Raw genomic sequence first — 26,509 nt, forward strand, 5'->3', positions numbered from 1 at the left:
ATTTATATTTATTATTGCATTTAGTTTATGATAAAATCATTGTCCAATTTATGTTCAAACTCAATAGTCAGTCAACCATACATGAAAGCTGATGAATACAGTGAAATAAAACAACGTTACTGCACACCAAGCTGCCTTGTTGGAAACTGCCTATCCAAGATTTCACAAGGTCAGGCTCATTGTCTAGTAGTATTATGTAGCCATCATCATCTCTGGTGTCCTCCCCTTCCTTTACCTTCTGTTTTACCATCATGGAATACTGTTTTCTCTTGATGTGGCCAACCTATTAGAGTTTCTCATAGGGCACAGCGGATGTCCAGGTATCTCCATTTCCTTATGGATTTGCTGTAGTTTATTATGGTCCACACTGTTGAGGGCTTTAGAGTGGTCAATAAAACACAGATAAATACTTTTCTGGAAGTCTCTCAATTTCTCCATTATCCAGCGTAGGTTAGCAATATGCTCTCTGGTGCCTCTGCCTCTTCTAAAACCAGCTTGTACATCTGGCAGTTCAGGTTCCATATATTGCTGGAGCATTGCTTGCACAATCTTTAGAATTATCTTTCTAGCTTGTGAAAATGTTCAGTAATTTGAACAATCCTTTATAGTTCCCTTCTTGGGTATGGGGATAAAAACACATCTTAATCCAGCATAAAGGTCATTGTTGTTTCTAATTTTTTCCCAGATCTTCTGGGAAATTGTATGCAACACATTTACAGCATCATCTTTTAGAGTTTTAAACAATTCAACCGGAGTCCTGTCACATCCTGCAGCCTTATTATTGGCAATGATTTCTATGGCCCATTCGACTTCACTTTCCAGAATGCCTGGCTCTAGATCGATAAGGGAGTCATTGCAGGTGTCTTCGCTGTTGGATCTTTCTGCAATTCTTCTGTGTGTTCCTGCCAACTCCCTTTGATGTCCTTTGCTTCTGTAAGGTCCTTCCCTTCTTTGTCTTTTCCTATGCTCATTTTACATGAAATGTTCCTTTGATCTCCCTAACATTTAGCAAAAGTTCTCTTGTGTTTCTTTTTCCAATTCTGTTGGCTTCTTCAGCTTCAGTGCATCGCTCCTTTAAGAAAGTTTCCTTATATTTCCTTGCTATCATCTTGAACTCTGTGTTCAGTTGGAGGTCTTTGTTTCAATCTCCATTTGCTCCCTGAAATGTAGGAGAGTGAGCAGTGACCTTACAAACATTGTTTAAATTATGAAGGGCGGAGTAACTGACTCACTCCTTTATTTGTGTAATTCAGGTCACTGCCAGCAGGTGGAGCTTTCTGCCACCCAGACGGCAGACAAGAAGACGACAATCAACCAACGTCAGTCAGAGTCAGAATGGACACAAGTATGTTCACTGAGCTCATTCTCATTAAAACTCTGTCCTTATGGTACACGTGTAGTCAAATTATCAATAGTTCAGAGGGATAAACTTGGGCAATAACTGGGCAAAAGAGTGCCATCAAACGGGGTCATTTTTCCACCTGGTAAAGCGACTTTGAGCACTGGAACAATTCACCAGCTCCAGCGCAGGGACCTAACGAGGGGAATGATCGAATCGCTCCGCTCACCCCACAAATCTTCACCTGAGTGAAAGGAGAAGGAGCCCCTGAATAAGGTGGCTGTGGGTAACACTCAGACAGGAAGACAACAGCGGGCAATGTAACAGTAGAGGGAACAGACAGAATTTCCGTCAGCATTTGGTAAGGCCTGATGTGGGAAATGCCTCCGACAGCCAGCGAGAGAAATAGATGTTGTTTTCTGTTTGGAAGGGCAATGGTGAATTCTCCCCAGATAAACGGGTTGTTGCACAATGGAGGTGAGGGGAGTTCCCGGTGTTTGTTTTCTGTGGCCGAGTTAAAGAAGGTTATATTGAGGGAGGACGGGCTGGGTGCAGGAGACAGTGAACAAGAGAAATTGTACACAGGGAATCTGGGGCGGGGGTGGGGGGGGCTACTGAAGCAATGAAATGCTCTTGGCGAATAGGATGAAAGTAAAACAAAATAATAAGTGGAGAGGGCATTGTACAAAATGCTGGAGGAACTCAGCAGGTCAGGAAGCACCTATAGTGAAAAAAATAACCTTCAACGTTTCGTGCTGAGGATCTGTAAATTGATTTCAAAGTCGTCTTGGGTACATAAAATGGAGTCAGCACCAGAGGAGCGTTGTTCTGGCTGAAGGTCTGTGACCAGTAGTGTTCGCAAGGATCGATGTTTCGCCATGTGTCGTGTGTGTGAATCAAATAGGTTAATCAGATTATATACTAGGTGGACTTATTCGTTGATTTACAGAGTTGGAGGAGTTGAATAAATTTGGGACTGTTGTCAAAGTGTTCGGCATCCAGTTAGAAATAGGAACACAGTGTCACCAAGTACAGATAATTCAGGCAAATGTGAGAAGTTGCATTTTGAGAGGTCAAATTCGCGCGCAATGTGCACGGTGAATGTTGGGACTGATAATAAGATTGATGTACTGTCGGGTCTTGTGATGGATGTGCCCAGCTCCCTGAAGGTGGCAACACAATTAGTAGTGTGCTAACGATGAGTTGAGGTATTTGTTAAGGTTAGACTGTAACTGGATACGCGTTGGTTAAGAGACAATTTCAGTATTGTGCACAAATCGAGAATGATGTGGAGGGTCTGTAGAGGGTGCAGACGAGTTTCACCACAAAAACCTGAGGTAACAGGTCTGTTTAGATGGTAAAGTTTAAAGGGGATTTACGATGCAGGTTTTCCACAGAGAGTGATCGGTGTCTGGAATGAGCTGCCGAGGGAGGGACTGGAAACAGATACTCAGCAGCGTCTGAGAGGCATTTGAACTCATGAGTAGGCCGGGAACGGGGGACATTGACCGTGTTCCTGAAAATGGGATTGGTTTAAAATGGCATCGTGTCCGCATACGCATGGTACATCTATTATTTTATGTTCTATGAACGACTACAGATCTGAACTCCGCCATCTCCGCCTTCCTGTCAAATTGTGACGATCACCAACTGTTTTGGTTGACGAGATTCTACATGGAGCGCCTGGAGCAGGCGATTGAGGAGGGCGTGGAGGGAGTCAGCTTCATGTTAATGGGCGAGGATCACTTCACCGGGCAGGAGTATCACGTAAGTGGAAGGGACATACACTGAGTGTATATTCTACTGAATCTATCACAAACCGACAGAACCGGTGTAACGACACCTCTGGGCTGTAAAAATCCTGTAATGCTTGTGGTCAACATCAAGAAAAGAGTTTTCATCTGCGAAAAACCCTGAACTTTTATTAACCAACACAATCCTCTCTCCAGTTTTCTGATCACATTCATTTATAGACAGATTAGGATACAGGCAATGATTGACTGGTGAATTTAGTGATGTGACACTTGACGGACATTGCAAGTGGACAGATAACCACTCTACACCACTCAGTCTGACATCACATCATGTTCCCAATGTTCGACCTTAATGGCCACTCACCAGTCTGCGTTCTCCTGATGACCCACGGGTTTCCCACAAATCAAATATATAGTGACTTATTTCTCAGCTCATTCTCGGTCGACCTTCAACCCCATCGTCAGTTCAACACTGACTGTCATCTCTCATTTGAACTGCTGACCCTTTTTTTGATCAATATCCCAACATGCCTCATGGTTCTGTTACTTCTGTTCCTTGTGACTTCCAATTTGAGTTTGTAATTACCATAGCATATACTGTTAACATGGGAAGTGCAACATTAGTGCCACTGAAAATATTCCAAACATCTACAGCTAACATAGAATTACAAGGAAACAGCTTTCCAATGGTCCACGTGCTACTGGACTGCGTTCACCTATTACCACCTAGAATGAATATTAGTGAAGAGCCAGACACCATACTGAGCATTGCATTCCACATGAGGCAGCTGAGAATTTCAGTCCAAACTTCTTACTCAACATTACCACCGGTCGGCTTTGGTCTGTGACACATACACAATAGTCCTGAGTTTGCTGGCTGCTCCTCACTGCCAGTTCCCAGCTGTTGGCTGGCACTGGACCCCTCATGGATCCTGGCAGTGAAGGGTGAAGCTGCTGCGGTTCACCAGGGATTACCCTGGCAAAACTCAACAGTGGCCCGGCCATAGTTTCACCTAGTCATAGTCATCAAACCTTACAGTACAGCAACAGGCTCTTCTGCCCACCTAGTCCACACCGACGTATTATCTGCTTAGTCCCATTGATCTGAACTCGGACTGGAGACGTCCAAAACTCCCCCATTGAATGAACTTATCCAAACTGATCTTAAATAATCAACTCGAATGTACATCGACTAATTAAGATGGCAGCACGTTCCGCGCTCTTCAGCAACCTCTGAGTGAACAGGTTCCCCTTCACTTTGCCTTTCACCTGTCATCATTACCCTATGATCTCTAATTCCAGTCTCACTCAACCTCAGTAATAAATGCATTTTCGCAATAACTCTCTGTATACCTTTTATAAACTTGTATATCTCTTTCACATCTCTCATGGTCCTCCGACACTCTATGGATTAATGTCCTAGCCTATTCACACTTCCTCTATATCTCAGATCCTCAACTCCTGGTAACAATCTGTATTTTATTCTGCATTTGTTCAATCTTATTGATATCCTTTCAGGAGGTAGATGTACACATTTCTTCAATTTAGCCTCTGAAACATCAACTTCGACATAATATCCCAACTTCTGTATTCAATATTTTGATTTACGAAGCCCCATGTCCAAAAAGCTTTACAACGCCATCTACCTTCGATAACACTTTCAAGAAATTTTGGATCTGTATCGTTTTGCAGTATCTCATCACACTTCCTACTCTTGTCATTGGTACCAACGTGGACCAAGACCTGCTCATCCTGCCCTTAAGGAAGTTTCAGAGTCGATACGAGATATCACTGACCTTGGTAACACACCATCCAAAAATCCTGTTCTCGTAAATAGAATCTCCAGTCTATTCTCCTGATCATTGTATTCCCCGTCAGTGCATCTCAGCACTTCTCATCCCTTCCGAGTCACAAAGCCAAACTCAGAGCCAGAGGCATAATCACCGTGGCTTTCCTCTGCGAGGCCATACCCCGAAACAGAAAGCCGTATCCCTGTTACAAAGAGTTTCCTGTAGTGGCTGCCTGTTCCCTTCCCCCTCCTGACAGTCACCCAGTTCCCTGTGTTCCGGGCCTTGTGCACAGCTCCCTCCCTGTATAGCCTGAGTCAATCTCTCAGCCTCCGGAATGATCCTGAGTTCACCCAGCTCCAGCTCCGATTCCTCAGCACAGTCTGTATTAAGCTGCAGCTGGATGAAATTCCTGAAGGTGTAGTTATCGGGGACACTGAACGTCTCCCTGTCTTGCCGCACCCTGTAGGAAGAGCATCCCATTATCCTGCCTGGCTTTCCCACTGTCCTAACCATGAAAAAGAGAAGGGAAATATTACCCAAGATCAACCCAAGCCTCCGCCTCTCCTCAATGAACCCTCTCTGACACAAAGCATCAATAACCTACTCTATCTCTGGCTCACTCACACTATGACTGCTTTGCTTAAACATTGCCAAGTGGATAAGTACCCCGCAATCTGTGGCGTTCAGAAAGTCATCATTGGCCATGCTAACTTCTTTTAAATTCTTTTTCCTGCTACAAACAATTGCTGTCAGTGATTTGCGACGAGCAGAATGTGCTGGGTCTGTCCATGTTCAGGGTAGATTTGAACCCATCCCTCCGTTCCTCAATATATTTCCCATTGTTCATTACAGAGCGTGACTGAGCTCGCGGAGAAGGGAAACCGACCGGGCGCTTCCAAACTCCTCCTGGATCTGGTGATGGAGAAGGGCTCCGGGGCCCGGAAAGTGATGTGGGAATCCTTTGTGAAACTGCACCACCATTTACCGAAGCTGAGCAGAATATTGAATGAAATACGGGAGCGAGGTACGGTGTACAATACACTGTGTGTTACAGATGTAAATGCTGATGAGTTTACAGTATTACACAGAACAGACTTCATGCAGGTTAATCTGTTTGAACAGGTGACGGCCAGTTCGCCTACATGGACACTGAGCGGGATTTCTCTGAAGTGCCCAAACATCTGAAAGGTAAGTGATGGAACGGAAATCTGAAAGTCTGTATTTCACACTGAGAGTCTGAATACGTCTCTGTAGAGGCCTGTTTAGAGACTATCAGTCTGGGAGACAGGTTTTTGTTGTTATTTCACACTGAGAGTCTGAATACGTCTCTTTAGAGGCCTGTTTAGAGACTGTCAGTCTGGGAGACAGGTTTTTGTTGTTATTTCACACTGAGAGTCTGAATATGTCTCTTTAGAGGCCTGTTTAGAGACTGTCAGAGTCTGGGAGACAGGTTTTTGTTGTTATTTCACTCTGAGAGTCTGAATACGTATCTTTAGAGGCCTGTTTAGAGACTGTCAGAGTCTGGGAGACAGGTTTTTGTTGTTATTTCACTCTGAGAGTCTGAATACGTATCTTTAGAGGCCTGTTTAGAGACTGTCAGAGTCTGGGAGACAGGTTTTGTTGCTGTGGCTGGAGGACACGAAGCAATTTGCATTTGTCACAACACCTTTTCTGTGGGGCCGAGTATCTGGAGATTTGACAAAACTGAAGCCAAACCATTTCAATTGGAACATCCAACTCCAGCAAGGGAAATCTCGCACCTCTGATCCAAAGTGGAGCCGAGATTTGTTGTTATTCCTCCATACGAACATGACATGGGAGCAGAATTCGGCCATTCAGCCCATCAGTCTGCTCCGCCATTCCATCATGGCTGATCCCCGATTCCACGCAACACCATACACCTGCCTTCTCGCCATATCCTTTGATGCCCTGACCGATCAGGAACTTCTGCCTTCACTACACCCATGGACTCGGCCTCCACTGCAGTCTGAGGCAGAGCCTTACAGACAGTCATTATTCTCTGGCTCAAAGAGTCCTCCTTACCTGTTGTAAAGAATCGCCCCTCAATTTTGAGGCCCTGGCCCCTAGTTCTGGATGCACCTGCCACAGGAAACATCCTTTCCACATCCACCCTATCTGGTCCTTTCAACATTCTGCAGGTTTAAAAGAGATTCCCTTGCATTCCTTAAAATTCCAGTGAGTACAGGCCCAAAGTTGCCAAAACACACCCCATATGTTAACTCCTTCATTCCCGGAATCATCCTCCTGAATCTCCTCGGGACTCTCTCTAATGACCACACATCTTTTCAGAGGTACTGAAAAGCTGTTGACAACACACCTACAGTGCAGCCTGACTATACAGTCTTGTAAAGGCTCAGCATTTATATTCGATTCCCTTTTTTGCCACCTTTACCACAGACTCGACCTTTAAACTAATCTTCTGTGAGTTTTGCTCGAGGCTCCGATGTCCCTTTGAAGTCGCTCTGCACCTCTGATTCTTGGAACTTTTTCCTATTTAGTTAATAGTCCGCTCCTTTCACCAAAATGCATTATCATACATTTCCAACAATGAATTCCATCTGCCACCTCTTTGCCCATTTTTTCCAATTTGCCTCAGTCCTGTTGCAATCGCACTACCGACCCCTCCACCTATCTCTGTATCATCCGCAAACTTTGCCACAAATACATACATTCAATCATCTAAATCATTGACAAACAATCTGAAAGTCAGCGGTCCCAATACTGATCCCTGCGGAACACCACCGGACACTGGCAGCCAACCAGAAAAGGCCCCTTTTATTCCCACTCGCTGCCTGCTGCCTGTCAGCAATTCCGCTCCACGTGCCAGTATCTTTCCTGTGACGCCATAGATTTTTATCTGGTTAAGCAGACTCGTGTGCGGCAGCTTATCAAATGCCTTCTGAAAATCCAAGTAAATGGGATCCACTGACTCCTTTGTCCACCCTGCTTCTTACTTCCAGGATGAATTCCAACAGAAACCATGCTAACTTATATTGTCATTAGTCTCCAAGTACCTCGAAACCTCAAACTTAATAAGAGACTCCAACTCTTTCCCAGTCGCTGAGGTTTGGCTAACTGGCCGATAATTTTCCTTCTTTTGCCTTCCTCCCTTCTTAAAGACCAGAGTGACAGTTGCAATCTTCCAGTCCTCCGGGACCATGCCCGAATCAAGTGATTCTTCCAAGATCATGACCAATCCATCCGTCATCTCTTCAGCAACCTCTCTCAGATATCTGGGATGCAGTCCATCTGTCCCAGGTGACTTTGCACCTTAAGAGCTTTCAGTATGCCGAGATGTTTTTCCTTTGTGATAGCAATGGCAGTCACTCCTACTGCCTGTCACTCGCAGACTGCTAGCGTCTGGAACAGTGAAGATATATGCAGAGTGCACATTCTCCAGTGTTCCAGCATGGACTCTCACCTCCCTTTTAATCTTTATATAACTGAAAGAAAGTGTTTATTATCCTGCTTTATATTATTGGCTTTGCTGTCCTCATATTTAATCTTTTCCCTACTTATAGTTTTTTTAGATGACTATTGTTATCTTGTACGCCCTTTCCTCGGCTTTTATGCAATCCTTAACTTCCATTGTCACCCATGGTTGCCTACACGTGCCACTTTAGAACTTCTTCCTCCGTTGGCCGTATCCATCCTGCAACTTGAGACCTATTCCCAGAAGCTTCAGCCATCTCCGCTAGTATCCTTCTCCAATCTACCTGGGAAAGCTTCTCTCTTGTGCCTCTGTAATTCGCTTTATTCCATTGCGATACTGATACTGTAAGTTATGCTTCTCCCTCTCAAATGGTATTATGAATTCACTCATATTATGATCACTATCTCTTAATGGTTCTTTTACATTAAGCTCCCTCATAAGATCAGGGTTATTACACAACACCCAATCAAAGACAGCCTTTCACTGAGTTGTCTCAAGCACAAGCTGCTCTGAAACGCAATCTCGTGGGAATTCAATAAATTCCCTCTCTTGCGATCTGATTCCTGACGTTCGTTTGATTTTCTTATTCCCCGTGCACATTGAAGTCCTTCATTACAACTGCGTCATTGGCTTTAACACACGCCTTTTCCAACTCCCTTTGCAATCTCAACCCCACACATTCGCTATTTTCAGGCCAATATAGGGTCCCTATAAAGCTTTTTTTTTAACTCTTACAGTTTCCTATCTCCACCCACAAAGCTTCAACATTCTCTAACCCTATGTCACCTCTTTCTACAGATGTGATTCCACCTTGAACCAGCACAGCCACATCACCAACGCCTATGCCTTCCTGCCAGTCCTCTCGATAAGACGTAAATCTTTAAACGTTAAGCTCCCAGCTATGGTCTTCTTTCAGCCATGACTCAGTGATGCCCACGACATCATACCGACCAATCTCTAATTGCGCCAAAAGTTCGTCCACCTTATTCTGAATGTTCCGTGCATTTAAACACAAGGCGTTCAGTCCTGCATCTGCGCCTTTTTGAATGCTGTCTATGCAGTACAATTTAACAGTTTGCTCTCTCTGTATTTGAAAACATTCATTGGCTTGTCCACCCTAACATTCATCTTAAACCCATCATCTACTTGTGAAACTGCTGGTTCATCCACAGCTCTATTGTCCTAGTTCCGGTCCCCCGGCCATTTTAGGGTAAAACACTCCCAACAGCTCCAGTAAATCTGCCCATAAGAGTATTGGTCCTCATCGGATTCACATGCAACCCGTGCCTTTTGTACAGCTCCTACCTGCCCCGGAAGTGGTAACAATTATCCAGAAATCTGAATTCCTGCTCCCTGCTCCAAATGCTCTGCCACACATTTTTCTGCCACCTCATTCTCTTCCTATTGCCACTGTCAGGTTGCAAAGGCAGCAATCCTGAGATCACTACTTTTGAGTTCCTGCTCCTCAGCTTTTTTCCTAACCCCCTGTGTTCTGTTTTCCAGACCTCCTCCCTTTTCTCTTCCCTACGTTGTTGTTACCAATGTTTGTCACAACTTCTGACTGCTCAACCTCCCTTCTCAGGATATTGTGAACGTGTCCAGAAACATTTCGGACAATGGCACCTGAGAGGCAAAGTCCCATCGGTGTCCACAGAATCGCCTGCCTGTCCTCCTGACTTTAGAGTTCCCCATTACCACTGCCATCCTCTTCAGCTTCCTGCTCTTCCACACATCATCGGGGAATTGCCTGGGTTCATGTACCAGCTCCTCGGAGAATAAGAGACTGTAGACCAGTGCGGGGTGCGTCACATCGTGACTGGCTCAGCCTGGAAAAGGAAACAGAAATTATGTTCCTTTTCTGTGACTCAGTACCGACAGCTTAATCCTAAAGGAGTGTCAAGAACATGGGGTCCATTGTGAGAGAAGTAAAAGTCATTAGAGCAAGTAAATGCCCTCCTCCTCCACTGTTACCCTCTGTAGGGTTGCACAGTTCAGCAGAAGCTGAGCAGTGAAAGCAGTGAAACCACCCGCTCCACACAACACTCTCCTCTCCAGAATCACGTGTGCACTTGGTGCTCGCTGGAACACCGGGGAATCTGCAAACTACCAACAGAGGGGAGAGTGGAGCCTTTAACAGCGAATCTGAATCAAATCAGAAATGTTTCTGGGCCGTCATTCATCTTCAGACACTCTAGTCTCTGATCTCTGAATTTCACCCAAACAATGTCTTTCACAAGATTTTTGTTTATTTAAAGAAAATATGTTGTATGCTCCATGTACATCAGATCAGGCATTGACAACCTATTTCTGTCCGTCCTAAGATGTCCGAAGGAAACACATGGAGACTCTGCGGGCACAAACTGAAACACTGAGAGTGAACACGATCCTGATGAGGGAGAAGGTGAAGGTTTTCCAGCTGGTTGATCGATACGCTGAGCTCACGGTCATTTCTACTGTTCGAGATCGGACACTGGTGGAACATGAGCTGCTGGCAAGAGGCAGAGACCACGAGGAGTGGAGAGAAAAAGATCTCCGTGGTAAGCTGGAAAAAATCCGGACTGATCAGTTATTCAAGAAGAGCTTTGTTCAAAAATTGAAAAGATCTATCTTTAGAAACAAATCAGGGATGTCCGCAGCAGTGGCCGGAGTCCCAGGGATCGGGAAAACAACAATGGTACAAAAGATTGTTTACGACTGGGCCGAGAGGAAGATATACCAACAATTCCAGTTTGTCTTCAGTTTCAAATTCCGGGATTTAAACACCATTAACTGCAGAATAAACCTGAAGGAACTGATTCTGCTTCATTATCCCTACTTTGGGAATATCCTGAGAGAGGTCTGCAAACACACAGAGGGACTGCTGTTCATATTCGACGGATTGGATGAATTCAAGGACAAAATCAACTTTGTTGATGGTCGGACAGACACAGAATCACAGTGCACAGATCCTGAATTCAAGTGCAAGGTGTCTGACATTGTGTACAGTTTAATCCAGGGCAATCTGCTCCCAGGGTGTTCAGTGCTGGTGACCACCCGTCCCACTGCGTTACATTTATTGGAAAAGGCGGATATCAGTGTCTGGGCTGAAATCCTGGGATTTGTTGGTGAGGAACGGAAGGAATATTTCATCAGGTATTTTGAAGATCAGACGGTGGCAGAAGCAGTTTTCAAACACGTGGAGGAGAATGAGATCCTGTACACCATGAGCTACAACCCCTCCTACTGCTGGATCCTCGCTCTGGCACTGGGCCCCTTCTTCACACAAAGAGTCAGGGACCCGCAGCGAGTTCCCAAGACCATCACCCAACTGTACTCCTACTATATTTACAACATCCTGAAAAACCACGGCCGTGAGATTGAGAACCCCCGTGATGTGTTACTCAGGGTTGGTCAGATGGCCTTCAGAGGAGTGTCTGAGAAGAAGATTGTGTTTACAAGTGGAGATTTGATCAACTACAACCTGCAGCCTTCCCAGTTCCTGTCCGGTTTCCTGATGGAGCTTTTGGAGAGAGAGGATTCTGCCCGGAGAGTGGTGTACACATTCCCACACCTCACCATCCAAGAGTTTGTAGCTGCAGTCGCACAATTCCTGAATCCAAATTCCGGGAATATCCTGAAATTCCTTACAAAAGTCCACAACACAACAGATGGGCGATTTGAGGTATTTCTCCGTTTTGTTGCTGGTCTCTCCTCCCCAATGACAGCTCGGGGCCTGGAGGAGTTTCTGGGTCCATTTCCTCATCAAACAACCTGCCGGGTGATTGACTGGGTGAAGGAGGAGGTTAAACGCCAGAGTAGAAACACGAGGAGTGATGCTGGTAAAAGGAGCCTCCTGAACACATTGCACTACCTGTTTGAGTCTCAGAATCGTGGACTGGCTCAGGCCGCACTGGGATCTGTGGAAACACTTTCATTCAGGGGAATGATACTGACCCCGATTGACTGCGCTGTCCTGTCTCATGTCATCGGACTCTGCGACACAGTAAAAAACCTCGACCTGGGGAACTGCCACATTCAGTGTGAAGGAATCCAGCGGCTGGGACCCGGGCTGCACAAGTGCCAGGAGTTGAGGTCACTTGATTTATCTCTCACTCTGAACTGTGAAACTGTTCCATTCTGTTGTTTCAATGTAAAGGAATTCTGGTAAATCTGTAGTAAACCAGATAGTGAAGAGTTGTGACAAATGCCCAGGGGATCGGTCAGTAATTCCCCAAGGACGGGAGGGTTCTGCGGTTCCTTGTGAAGGGATGTTGGAGACTTCATCAGATCAGTGAACATCGGCCATTGGTTTAATGGTAGTAAATCACAGGAATGGCCGTGTTTCTCACTGCCTGTGACACGTCCATTAACAATGTTCCTTCTCACTGTGACTGACACCCAGACCGACACTGACTGCAGAAGGTGGGTCAGAGATTCACACCCCCTTCCGGGTGAGGGACAAGAGACCGTCAGCAGACTGTCCCAGTGAGAGGGAGAGAAATACCATTGTGAGATTGTCCTCCCACTGCCCTTCCCCGTGTGTGACTTTGCTCACTTCCAGATATGCAAAGAGCGAGGCAGCATTTCCTCTGGGACTCTGTTCAGACCCAACACACACATACAAAAAATTTCTGCTTCCTCTCGTCTTGTAGGATTATCGTTTACCCTTAGAATCCTCCTGTGGGACCCCTCATCCCAATCTCACACCCATCCCCATTCCTCCTGTGGGCTCTCTATTACTCTTTCCTCATCCTCCTGTGGGATGTCTTTTCCACACACTCACCCCCTTCCTGTGAGATCTCTCTTCCCCATCCTCTTCCTCCTGTGGGATCTCTCTTCCCCATCCCCCTTCCTCCTGTGGGATCTCTCTTCCCCATCCTCTTCCTCCTTTGGGATCGCTCTTCCCCATCCCCATTCCCCTTTCGCCTGTGGGAACTCTCTTCCCCATAGAATCATAAAATCATAGAACACTACAGCACAGAAAACAAGCCATTCGGTCCTTCGAGTCTGTACCAAAACCTTATTCCGCTAGTCCCATTGACCTGCACCCAGTCCATAACCCTCCAGTCCTCTCCCATCCATGTATCTATCCAATTTATTCTTAAAGCTTAAGAGTGAGTCCATATTTTCCTCATCAGACGGCAGCTCGTTCCACACTCTCACCACCCTCTGAGTGAAGAAGTTCCTCCTAATGCTTCCCCTAAACCTTTCCCCTTTCACGCTGAAGCCATGTCTTCTCATATTTATCTCTCCTAATCTATGTGGAAAGAGCCTATTCGCATTGACCCCGTCTATACCCTCATAATATTGTAAACCTCTATCAAATCTCCCCTCATTCTTCTGTGATCCAAGGAATAAAGTCCTAACCTGCTCAATCTTTCCTTGTAACTCAACTCCTGAAGACCTGGCAACATCCTAGTAAATCTTCTCTGCACTCTTTCAAACTTACTGATATCCTTCCTATAGTTAGGTGATCAGAACCGCACAAAATACTCCAAATTTGGCCTCACCAATGTCTTAGACAACCTCACCATAATATTCCAACTTCTATACCCATTACTTTGATTTATGAATGCCAGGGTGGCAAAAGCCTTTTTTACAACACTGTCCACCTGTGAAGCCACTTTCAGGGAATTATGTATCTGAACCCCCGGATCCCTCTGTTCCTCCGCTCTCTTCAGTGCCCTACTGTTTATCGTGTATGTCGTACCTTGATTTGTCCTTCCAAAATGGAACACCTCACACTTGTCTGCATTAAATTCCATCTGCCATTTTCTGGCCCATTCTTCCAGTTGGTCCAGATCCCTCTGCAAGCTTTGAAAGCCTTCCTCGCTGTCCACAACGCCCCTAACTTAGTGTCATCCGCAAACCTGCTGATCCAATTTATCACATTATCATCTAGATAATTGATACAGACTTCAAACAACGATGGTCCCAGCCCAGATCCCTGAGACACACCAATAGTCCCAGGCCTCCAGTCTGAGAAGCAATCATCCACTACCACTCTCTGTCTTCTCCCACACAGCCAATTCGAATCCAGTTTACAATCTCTCCATGGATACCTAGTGTCTGGACCTTTAGAACTAACCTCTTATGTGGGACCTTGTCAACGGCCTTACAAAAGTCAATGGAGACAACATCCACAGCCTTTCCTTCATATGCATTCTTGGTAACCTCCTCGAAAAACACTACAGGATTCATTAAACATGATCTACCACACACAAATTCATGCTGACTATCTTTAATCAGCCCTTGGCTGTCCGAATCCTTGTATATCCGATCTCTCAGAACAACTTCTGATAATATACCTATTACTGACGTCAGGCTCACTGGGCTGTCCCGTCTACGCACAGCTGTGATATTCCCCTGACAGGTAATGTCACTTCTCATCCTTTCATCCTTCCCCCCTATCACGTCTGAAACAATGGAAACCCGGAGCATGAAGCTGCCAGTCTTGCCCCTCCTGCAAACCAAGTCTTACTAATAGCAATAATGTCGAAATCATCATGTGCCAATCCATAACCTAAACTCATCTGCCTTCCACACAATACTCCTTGCATTGAAATAGATGCAACTGAGAACATTTCTATCACGTACAAACCATTGATATCTGTCCATACAAGCAGTCCTCGCATGACCCTTATCCTCCTCCACCTCACTATCTTCTCTAAAACTCTGCTCCCTCCCCCTGCAATCTAGTTTAAAACCCCCGGAGCAGAACTTGCTAACCTACTGGCAAGGATGTTAGTCCCCTCCAGTTCAGGTTCAAACTGTCCAATTCGAACTGGTCGCACCTCCCCTGGAAGAAATCCCAATTGTCCAGAAACATGAACCCTTCCCTCATGCACCATCCCCTCAGCCACGTATTTAGCTGCACTATCTTCCTGTTTATAGCCTCACTAGCAGGTGGCATGGGTAGCAATCCACCTGTGAGATCTCACTTTCCCATCCCCCTTTCATCCTCTGGGATTTCTGTTCCCACTCCCCCATCCTTCCAACTGTTGGATCTCCCCTCAGAATCCACCTTCCTCCTGTGGATCCCTCATCCCCATCCCCCTTCCTCCTGTGGGATCTCTCTTCCACATCCCTCATCCTGCTGTAGGATATCTCTTCCAAATCCCCATTCCTCCTGTGGGATTTAAACTCTCCACCCTTTTATTCCAGTGTGATCTCTCATTCCCATCCCATTTCCTATTGTGGGATCTCTCTTTCCCATCCCCCTTCCTCCAGTGTGATCTCTCATCCCCATCCCATTTCCTATTGTGGGATCTCTCTTTCCCATCGCCCTTCCTCCTGTGGGATCTCTCTTTCCCATCCCCCTTCCTCCTGTGGGATCTCTCTTTCCCATCCCACTTCCTCCTGTGGTATCTCTCTACCCCATTCCTTCCTCCTGTGGGAACACTCATCCCCATCCCTCTTCCTGCTGTGGGATCTCTCTTCCCCATCTGCTTTCCTGCTGCTGGATCTCTCTTCTCCATCCCCCTTCCTCCTGTGGACTCTGTTCCCTATACACCTTCCTCTTGTGGGATCCCTCATCACCAGTTCCCTTACTCCTGATGAATCGCTCTTCCCCATCCCCATTCCTACAGTGGAATCTCTCTTCTCCACCCCCCATGCTCCTGTGGGATCTCCCTTCCGCATCCCCTTTCACCCTCTGGGGCCTCTGTTCCCATTCCACTTCCTCCTGTGGGATTTAAGCTTCCCATCCCTTTCTTCCTGTGGGATCTCTCTTCCCTATCCCCTACGTCGGGTGGGATCACACTTATCCATCCCACTTCCTCCCGTGGCATCTATTTTCCCCATCCCTCTTCCTCCTATGAGATCTCTCCTACTCATCCCCCAATCTCCTGTATGATCTCACTTCCCCACCTGTCTCATCTCTCGTCGCCATGCCCGATCATCCTATGGGATCTGTATTCCCCATTCCATTTCCTTCTGTGGGATTTCTCTTCCCCATCCACTTTCATCCTGTGGGATCTCTCATCACCATCCCCCTTCCTCCTATGGGTCATCATAATGCCCCCTCTTCCTGTGGGATCTGTCTTGTCCCTGCACACGTATCTCTCTTCCCCATCCCACATCCTCTTGTCGGATCTCCCTTCCCCATTCTCCTTCCAACTGTGGGATATCTCCTCCCCACCATTTTTCTTCCTAGGGATATATCTTCCCCAACCCTCTTACTTCTGTGGGATCTCTATTCCCCATCCCCTTCCTCCTGTGCACTCTCTCCTCCCCATCAACTTCCTGCTGTGGGATCTCTCTTCCCCATCCCCCTTCCTCCTGTGGGATCTCTCTTTCCCATCTCTTCCTCCTGTGGGATCTCTCTTTCCCATCCCCATTACTCATGAGGTATCTCTCCTACTCATCCCACATTCTCCTACGGGATCTCTCTTGCCCATTACCTTCCCGTTATTGGATATCTCTTCTCATCCACTTTCCTGCCCTGGCATCACTTTACCCGATCGCACTTCCTCCTGTGGAATCTCACTTCCCCATCCCCTTCTTCCTATGTAATATCTCTTCCCCACACCCTACCTTCTGTGAGATTTATCTTCCCCACCAGATTTCTCCCTATGGGATCTCTCTATCCCATCCACTTCCTTCTGTTGGACCTCTCTTCTACATTCCACTTCCTCCTCTGGGCTCTCTTTCCCAACCCCCTTCCTCCCGTGGAATCTGTCTTCCCCATCCCACTTCCTCTGGTGGGATCGCACTTCTCCCCATCCCCCTTCTCCTGTGGGATCCCTCTTCTGCACTCCTCCTACTCCTGTGGTTCCTGTGTTCCATGTCCCCACTTCCTGTGGGATCTCTCTTTCCCATCCCCGTTCCTCCTGAGGTATTTCTCCTACTCATCCCCCTTCCTCCTGTATGATCTCTCTTCCACGTCCCTCCCTTCCTATCAGATCTCTCTTTCCCATGCTCCTTCCTCCTGTCGGATTTATCTTCCCCACCAGCTTTATTCCTCTGGGTTCTTTCTTTCCCATCCTATTACTTCTGTTGGACATCTATTCCACATTCCACTTCCTGCTCTGGTCTCTCCCCCAACAACTTCCTGCTGTTGAATCTCCCTTCCCCATCACCATCCTCCAGTGGGATCACCCTTCTCCATCCACCTTACTCCTGTGGGATCTCTCTTCCCCATCCCCCTTGCTCCTGTGGGATCTCTCTTCCCCATCCCGCTTCCTCCTGTGGGATCTGTCTTCCCAATCCCACATCCTTCTGCGGGATCTCATCTGCCTTCCACACAATACTCCTTGCATTGAAATAGATGCAACTGAGAACATTTCTATCACGTACAAACCATTGATAACTGTCTATACAAGCAGTCCTCGCATGACCCTTATCCTCCTCCACCTCACTATCTTCTCTATCACTCTGCTCCCTCCCCCTGCAATCTAGTTTAAAACCCCCGGAGCAGAACTTGCTAACCTACTGGCAAGGATGTTAGTCCCCTCCAGTTCAGGTGCGAACTGTCCAATTCGAACTGGTCGCACCTCCCCTGGAAGAAATCCCAATTGTCCAGAAACATGAACCCCTCCCTCATGCACCATCCCCTCAGCCACGTATTTAGCTGCATTATCTTCCTGTTTCTAGCCTCACTAGCACGTGGCATGGGTAGCAATCCACCTGTGAGATCTCACTTTCCCATCCCCCTTTCATCCTCTGGGATTTCTGTTCCCACTACCCCATCCTTCCAACTGTTGGATCTCCCCTCAGCATCCACCTTCCTCCTGTGGATCCCTCATCCCCATCCCCCTTCCTCCTGTGGGATCTCTCTTCCACATCCCTCATCCTGCTGTAGGATATCTCTTCCAAATCCCCATTCCTCCTGTGGGATTTAAACTCTCCACCCTTTTATTCCTATGTGATCTCTCATCCCCATCCCATTTTCTATTGTGGGATCCCTCTTTCCCATCTCTCTTCCACGTCCTCCTTCCTCCTGTGGGATCTCTCTTTCCCGTCCCCCTTACTCCTGTGGGATCTCCCCTCCCCGTCCCCCTTCCTCCTGTGAGATCTCTCTTCCACATCCTCCTTCCTCCTGGCCGATCTCTCAAGCCCTTCCCCCTTTATCCTGTTTAATGCCTCTCTCTCCGCTCCCCTTCCTCCCATGGGATATCCCTTCCCCATCCCCCTTCCCCCTGCGAGTTTTCTCTACCCCTTCCCACATCCCCCTGTGGGTTATCACTTCCGCATCTCCCTCCTGTGAGGTCTCTCTTCCCTATCCCCCTTCCTCCTGTGAGGTCTCTCTTCCCCATCCCCCTTCCTCCTGTGACGTCTCTCTTCCCCATCCCCTTTCCTCCTGTGGGATATCCCTTCCCCATCTCCCTTCCTCCTGTGTGATCTCTGCTCCCCATCCCCCTTCCTCCTGTGAGGTCTCTCTTCCCCATCCCCCTTCCTCCTGTGACGTCTCTCTTCCCCATCCCCTTTCCTCCTGTGGGATATCCCTTCCCCATCTCCCTTCCTCCTGTGGGAGCTCTCTTCCCATTCGTCCTTCTGCCTGAGTGAACTCTCCTCCCCACACCCTTTCATAGAATCATAAAATCATAAAACACCAGCGCACAGAAAACAAGCCATTCGGCCCTTCTGCTTTGTGCCGAATCTCTATTCCGCTTGTCCCATTGACCTGTACCCAGTCCATAACCTTGCAGTCCTCTCCCATCCATACATCTATCCAATTTATTTTTAACACTTAAGAGTGATTCCGCATTTTCTACATCAGATGGCAGCTTGTTCCACACTCTCACTACTCTCTCAGTGAAGAATTTCCCCCTAAACCTTTCCCCTTTCACTCTGAACCAAGTCCTCCTGTAATTTATCTCTCCTAATCTATGTGAAAGAGACTATTTGCATTTACCCTGACTATACCCCTCAGAGTTTTGTAAACCTCTTTGAAATCTCCCCGCATTCTTCTATGCTCCAAGGAATAAAGTCCTAACCTGTTCAATCTTTCCCTGTAACTCAACTCCTGAAGACCCGGCAACATCCTAGTAAATCTTCTCTGCACTTGTTCAACCTTACTGATATCCTTCCTATAGTTCAGTGACCAGAACTGCACAGAATACTCCATATTTGGCCTTACCAATGTCCTGTACAACCTCACCATAACATCCCAACTCCTATACTCAACTTTGATTTATGAATGCCAGGATGCCAAAAGCCTTCTTTACAACCCTGTCTACCTGTGACGCCACTTTCTGGGAATTATGTATCTGAACACACAGGTCCCTTTGTTCCTCCACACTCCTCAGTGCCCTACCATTTACTGTGTATGTCCTACCTTGATTTGTCCTTCCAAAATGCAACACCTCACACTTGTCTGCATTAAAGTGGTGAATAGTGGTGTGCCTCAGGGATCTGTACTGGGTCCAATCTTATTAATGATCTGGATGATGGGGTGGTAAATTGGATTAGTAAGTATGCAGAGCTTTTCAAAGCTTGTTGTTCAGAGATTTAGGCCAGTTAGAAGAGCAGGCTAAAAGATGGCAGATGGAGTTTAATGCTGATATGTGTGAGGTGATACATTTTGGTAGGAGTAATCCAAAAATGACATATATGGTAAATGGTAGGGCACTGAGGAATGCAGCAGAACAGAGTGATCAAGGGATAATGGTGCATAGTTCCCTGAAGGTGGAATCTAATGTGGATAGGGTGGTGAAGAAAGCTTTTGGTATACTGGCCTTTATAAATCAGAGCATTGAGTATAGGAGTTGGGATGTAATGTTAAAATTGTACAAGGCCTTGGTGAGCCCAAATTTGGAGTATTGTGTACTGTTCTGGTCACTGAATTATAGGAAAGATGTCAACAAAATAGAGAGAGTACAGAGTAAATTCACTAGAATGTTACCTGGGTTTCAGCACCTAATGAACAAGCTAGGTCTTTATTCTTTGGAGCATAGAAGGTTGAGGGGGGACTTGATAGAGGTATTTACAATTATGAGGGGGATAGATAGAGTTGACGTGGATAGTCTTTTTCCATTGAGAATAGGGAAGATTCGAACAAGAGGGAATGAGTTGAGAGTGAAAGGGCAAAAGTTTAGGGGTAACACAAAGGAGAACTTCTTTACTCAGAGAGTGGTAGCTGTGTGGAACGAGCTTCCAGTAGAAGTGGTAAAGGCGGGTTTGATTTTGTCATTTAAAAAAAATTGGATAGGTATATGGACAGGAAAGGAATGAAATGGGGGGTTATGGGCTGAGTGCAGGTAGGTGGGACTAGGTGAGAATAAGCATTCGGCACAGACCAGAAAGGCCGAGATGGCCTGCTTCCCTGCTGTAATCGTTATCTGGTTATATGTCATATGTTATAAATTCCATCTGCCATTTTCTGGCCCATTTTTCCAGTTGGTCCAGATCCCTCTGCAAGCTTTGAAAGCCTTCCTCGCTGTCCACAACGCCTCTATCTTAGTGTCATCAGCAAACCTGCTGATCCAATTTATCACATTATCATCCAGATCATTGATTTCGACAACAAACAACAATGGTCCCAGCACAGATCCCTGAGACACACCACTAGTCACAGGCCTCCAGTCTGAGAAGCAATCATCCACTACCACTCTCTGTCTTCTCCCACACAGCCAATTCGAATCCAGTTTACAACCTCTCCATGGATACCTCGTGTCTGAACCTTCTGAACTAACCTTTTATGTGGGACCTTGTCAAAGGCCTTACTAAAGTCCACGAAGACAACATCCACAGCCTTTCCTTCATATGTATTCTTGGTAACAACCTCAACAAACACTACAAGATTCATTAAACATGATCTAACATGAAAGCCATGTTGACTATCTTTTATCAGCCCTTGGCTGTCCAAATCCTTGCATATCCAAACTCTCAGAACACCTTCTGATAAATTACCTGTTATGGATGTCAGGTTCACTGGCCTGTAATTACCTGGTGTACTTTTGGAGCCTTTTTCAAACAACGGAACAACATGAGCTACCCTCCAATCCTCCGGCACCGCACCCCTGGCTGAGGACATTTTAAATATTTCTGCCAGGGCCCCTGCAATTTCTACACCAGTCTCTCTCAAGGTCCGAGGGAATACCATGGCAGTTCCGGGGGATTAATCTACCTTTATTCACTGTAAGGCAGCAAGCAGCTTCTCCTCTTTAATCTCTATATGTTCCATGACACTACTGGTTGTTTCCCTTAATTCCATATCCGCTATGCCAGTTTCCTGAGTAAACACTGACGCAAAAAAACTGTTTAAGATCTCCCCCATCTCGTGAGGCTCCACACAGAGACGACCACTCTGATCTTCTAGGGGACCAATTTTGTCCTTTACTATCCTTTTACTCTTAATATACTTGTAGAAACCCTTCGGGTTTACCTTCACATTATCTGCCAAAGCAACCTCATGTCTTCTTTTTGCATTCCTGATTTCCTTCTTTAGTATTCCCTTACATTTTCTATACTCTTCAAGTACCTCATTTGTTCCTTGTTTCCTATAGCTGCTAAACACCTACTTAAGCAGATCGCCAATATCCCTTGAAAACCAAGGCTCCCTCTGCCTGTTAACTTTGCCTTTAATCCTGGCAGGAACATGCAAACTCTGCACTCTCAAAATTTCACCCTTGAAGGCGTTCCACTTACTGAACACATCCTTGCCAGAAAACAACTTATCCCAATCCACTCTTCCCAGATCCTCTCTCATTTCCACAAAATTGGCCCTTCTCCAATTCAGAACCTTAACTGGCGGACCAGTCCTATCCTTATCCATAATTATCTTGAAACTAATGACATTATGGTCACTGGACCCAAACTGTTCACCTACACATACTTATGTCACCTGACCTGTCTGGTTACTTAATAGGAGATCAGGTACTGCACCCTCTCTCGAAGATACCTCAATATATTGATTTAGAAAACTTTCCTGACACATTTGACAAACTCCACGCCATCTAACCCTTTCTCAGAATGGGAGTCCCCGTCAATATGTGGAAAGTTAAAATCCCCTACAATTACGACTTTCTGTTTCTTACATTGGTGTGCTATCTCTCTACAGATTTGCTCCTCGAATTCTCTCTGACTACTGGGCGGTCTATAATACAACCCTATTAGTGTGCTCACACCTTTCCCGTTCCTCAGCTCCACCCATATGGCCTCTGTAGATGAACCCTCCGGGCTGTCCCGTCTACATACAGCTGTGATATTCCCCTGACTGGTAATGCCACTCCGCCCCCTTTCATCCGTCCCCCCTATCACATCTGAAACAATGGAAACCCAGAACATGAAGCTGCCAGTCCTGACCCTCCTGCAAACCAAGTCTTACTAATAGCAATAATGTCGATATCATCGTGCCAATCCACGATCTAAACTCATCTGCCTTACCTGCAATACTCCTTGCATTGAAATAGATGCACCTGAGAACATTTCTATCACATACAAACCATTGATATCTGTCTATACAAGCAGTCCTCGCATGACCCTTATCCTCCACCACCTCACTATCTGCCCTAACACTCTGGTTCCCCTCCCCCTGCAACCTTGTTTAAAACCCCCAGAGCAGAACTTGCTAAGCTACCGACAAGGATGTTAGTCCCCTCCAGTTCAGGTGCAAACTGTCCAATTCGAACTGGTCCCACCTCCCCTGGAAGAAAGCCCAATTGTCCAGAAACGTGAACCCCTCCCTCATGCACCATCCCCTCAGCCACATATTTAGCTGCATTATCTTCCTATTTCTAGCCTCACTAGCACGTGGCACGGGTAGCAATCCTCCTGTGAGATCTCGCTTTCCCATCCCCCTTTCATCCTCTGGGCTCTCTGTTCCCACTCCCCCATCCTTCCAACTGTTGGATCTCTCCTCAGCATCCCCTTTCCTCCAATGGGATCTCTCCTACTCATCCCCCAACCTCCTGTTTGATCTCACTTCCCCACCCACTTCCTCCTGTCTCATCTCTCTTCCCCATGCCCCATCATCCTATGTGATCTCTCTTCCCCATTACCCTTCCTCCTGTGGGATCTCTCTTCCCTATCCCCCTTCCTCCTGTGGGATCTCTCTTCCCCATCTCCCTTCCTCCTGTGGGATCTCTCTTCCCCATCTCACTTCCTCCTGTGGGATCTCTCTTCCCTATCCCCCTTCCTCCTGTGGGATCTCTCTTCCCTATCCCCCTTCCTCCTGTGGGATCTCTTCCCCATCTCCCTTCCTCCTGTGGGATCTCTCTTCCCCATCTCACTTCCTCCTGTGGGATCTCTCTTCCCTATCCCACTTCCTCCTGTGGGATCTCTCTTCCCAATCCCCCTTCCTCCTGTGGGATCTCTCTTCCCCATCCCCCTTCCTCCTGTGGGGTCTGTCTTCCCCAACCCCCTTCCTCCTGTGGGATCTCTCCTCCCCATCCCCCTTCCTCCTGTGGGATCTCTTCCCCCCGTCCCCCTTCCTCCTGTGGGATCTCTCTTCCCCATCCCCCTTCCTCCTCTGGGATCTCTTCCCCAACCCCCTACCTCCTGTGGGATCTCTCTTCCCCATCCCCCTTCCTTCTGTGGGGTCTGTCTTCCCCAACCCCCTTCCTCCTGTGGGATCTCTCCTCCCCATCCCCCTTCCTCCTGTGGGATCTCTTCCCCCCGTCCCCCTTCCTCCTGTGGGATCTCTCTTCCCCATCCCCCTTCCTCCTCTGGGATCTCTTCCCCAACCCCCTACCTCCTGTGGGATCTCTCCTCCCCATCCCCCTTCCTCCTGTGGGATCTCTTCACCCCGTCCCCCTTCCTCCTGTGGGATCTCTCTTCCCCATCCCCCTTCCTCCTGTGGGGTCTGTCTTCCCCAACCCCTTTCCTCCTGTGGGATCTCTCCTCCCCATCCCCCTTCCTCCTGTGGGATCTCTTCCCCCCGTCCCCCTTCCTCCTGTGGGATCTCTCTTCCCCATCCCCCTTCCTCCTCTGGGATCTCTTCCCCAACCCCCTACCTCCTGTGGGATCTCTCTTCCGCATCGCTTTAGCTTAGGTGGGTCTATTTCGCTGTGTCCCATTGACATTTCTGCATTTCAGTCAGAAACACTTTTCTCTCCATCGGGGAATGGGACAGAATATGTGGGGTTTAGAGGGTTTAGAGGGACAGACGAAATTACCGACATTCGGTAAATACACTGGAGCTGGGCAGTGAGGGACATTGACAGTGATGGGAACTCCGATCAGTGATTTACTGGACAGTTTAATGTTTCCTGAGATATCCGAGTGAGAGAAATTCCCCCAGACCCACGGTTTGAATCACTTTGTTTATCAATCTGTCTGTTTGTGTTTAGACTTGGGCAAAATGAACTGGGAGATTCAGGAGTGAAACTGGTGTCTGCAGCTCTGAGGAACCCGGAGTGTAAAATACAGAAAGTGTGGTAAGTACCAGACTGTGGGAGATTGTGTTTACAGTCACTGGGTGTCTGACACTGAACATTAATGTGATCAGCAGAAACATAGAAAACATACAGAACAATACAGGCCCTTCGGCCCACAAAGCTGTGCTGAACATGTTTCTACCTTAGAATTACCTCGGTTTTACCCATAGCCCTCTATATTTCTAAGCTCCATGTAGCCATCCTGGAGTTTAAAGTTTTCGCCTCCAGCAGCCCATTCTTAAAACTATGCCCTCTCGTGCTAGCCATTTCAGCCCTGGGGAGAAGACTCTGACGAACCACACGATCAATGCCTCTCATTATCTTGTACACCTCTATCAAATCACCTCTCATCCTCCGTCACTCCAAGAGAAAAGGCCGAGTTCACTCAACCTGCTCCCCAATCCAGGCAACATCCCTGTAAATCTCCTCTGCACCCTGTCTGTGGTTTCCACATTTCACATCCTCCTCCTCGGAGATTGCTACCCATTCCTCTTCTACCTGTGGGATCTTTCTTCCACATCCCCCTTCCTCCTGTGGGATCTTTCTTCCACATCCCCCTTCCTCCTGTGGGATCTCTCTTCCCCATCCCCCTTCCTCCTGTGGGATCTCTCTTCCCCATCCCCCTTCCTCCTGTGGGGTCTCTCCTCCTCGTCCCCCTTCCTCCTGGGGGGGTCTCTCCTCCCCGTCCCCCTTCCTCCTGTGGGATCTCTCCTCCCCACCCCATTCCTCCTGTGGGATCTCTCTTCCTCATCCCCCTTCCTCCTGTGGGATCGCTCCTCCCCGTCCCCCTTCCTTATGTGGGATCTCCACTTACCGTCCCCCTTCCTCCTGTGGGATCTCCCCTCCCCGGCCCCTTCCTCCTGTGGGATCTCCCCTCCCCGTCCCCCTTCCTCCTGTTGGATCTCCCCTCCCCGTCCCCCTTCCTCCAGTGGGATCTCCCCTACCCGTCCCCATTCCTCCTGTGGGATCTCCCCTCCCCGTCCCCCTTCCTCCAGTGGGATCTCCCCTACCCGTCCCCATTCCTCCTGTGGGATCTCCTCCCCGTCCCCCTTCCTCCTGTGGGATCTCCCCTCCCCGTCCCCTTCCCCCTGTGGGGTCTCTCGGCCCCCTCCCCCTTCCCCCTGTGGGATCTCTGGGCCCCGTCCCCCTTCCTCCTGTGGGATCTCTCGGCCCCGTCCCCATTCCTCCTGTGGGATCTCTCCTCCCCGTCCTCATTCCTCCTGTGGGATCTCTTTTCCCCGTCCCCCTTGTACGATCTCTCCTCCCCGTCCCCCTTCCTCCAGTGGAATCTCCTCCCCGTCCCCCTTCCTCCTGTGGGATCTCCTCCCCGTCCCCCTTCCTGCTGTGGGATCTCTCGGCCCCGTCCCCCTTCCTCCTGTGGGATCTCTCCCCCGTCCCCATTCCTCCTGTGGGATCTCTTCTCCCCGTCCCCCTTCCTCTTGTACGATCTCTCCTCCCCGTCCTCATTCCTCCTGTGGGATCTCTTCTCCCCGTCCCCCTTGTACGATCTCTCCTCCCCGTCCACCTTGTACGATCTCTCCTCCCCGTCCCCCTTCCTCCAGTGGAATCTCCTCCCCGTCCCCCTTCCTCCTGTGGGATCTCCTCCCCGTCCCCCTTCCTGCTGTGGGATCTCTTGGCCCCGTCCCCCTTCCTCCTGTGGGATCTCTCCCCCGTCCCCATTCCTCCTGTGGGATCTCTCCTCCCCGTCCTCATTCCTCCTGTGGGATCTCTTCTCCCCGTCCCCCTTCCTCCTGTGGGATCTCCTCCCCGTCCCCCTTCCTCCTGTGGGATCTCCTCCCCGTCCCCCTTCCTCCTGTGGGATCTCCTCCCCGTCCCCCTTCCTGCTGTCGGATCTCTGCTCCCCGTCCCCCTTC

The 26,509-nt window shown here is 47.9% G+C and overlaps 1 protein-coding gene across 1 annotated transcript; it reads left to right on the forward strand.

The window, feature by feature from the left end:
- On the forward strand, nucleotides 1-25,466 carry LOC132387722 (NACHT, LRR and PYD domains-containing protein 3-like). Its single transcript, XM_059960082.1, has 6 exons — nucleotides 1-1,345; nucleotides 2,940-3,106; nucleotides 5,736-5,907; nucleotides 6,006-6,071; nucleotides 10,659-12,408; nucleotides 24,549-25,466. Exons 1-6 carry the CDS (start codon nucleotides 1,336-1,338, stop codon nucleotides 24,637-24,639), a joined length of 2,256 nt encoding a protein of 751 aa, XP_059816065.1. The 5' UTR covers nucleotides 1-1,335; the 3' UTR covers nucleotides 24,640-25,466.
- Nucleotides 25,467-26,509: the final 1,043 nt, after the last annotated feature.

This window comes from Hypanus sabinus, unplaced genomic scaffold (assembly GCF_030144855.1).
Source record: "Hypanus sabinus isolate sHypSab1 unplaced genomic scaffold, sHypSab1.hap1 scaffold_2135, whole genome shotgun sequence".
In the NCBI taxonomy this organism is placed as follows: domain Eukaryota; kingdom Metazoa; phylum Chordata; class Chondrichthyes; order Myliobatiformes; family Dasyatidae; genus Hypanus; species Hypanus sabinus.

Excerpts from the sequence above, each read along its gene's own strand:
- LOC132387722 (XM_059960082.1), top strand. Across the intron at positions 5,908-6,005 it reads GAATGAAATACGGGAGCGAG|GTGACGGCCAGTTCGCCTAC; the intron begins GTACGGTGTACA and ends CTGTTTGAACAG. Across the intron at positions 6,072-10,658 it reads AGTGCCCAAACATCTGAAAG|ATGTCCGAAGGAAACACATG; the intron begins GTAAGTGATGGA and ends GTCCGTCCTAAG.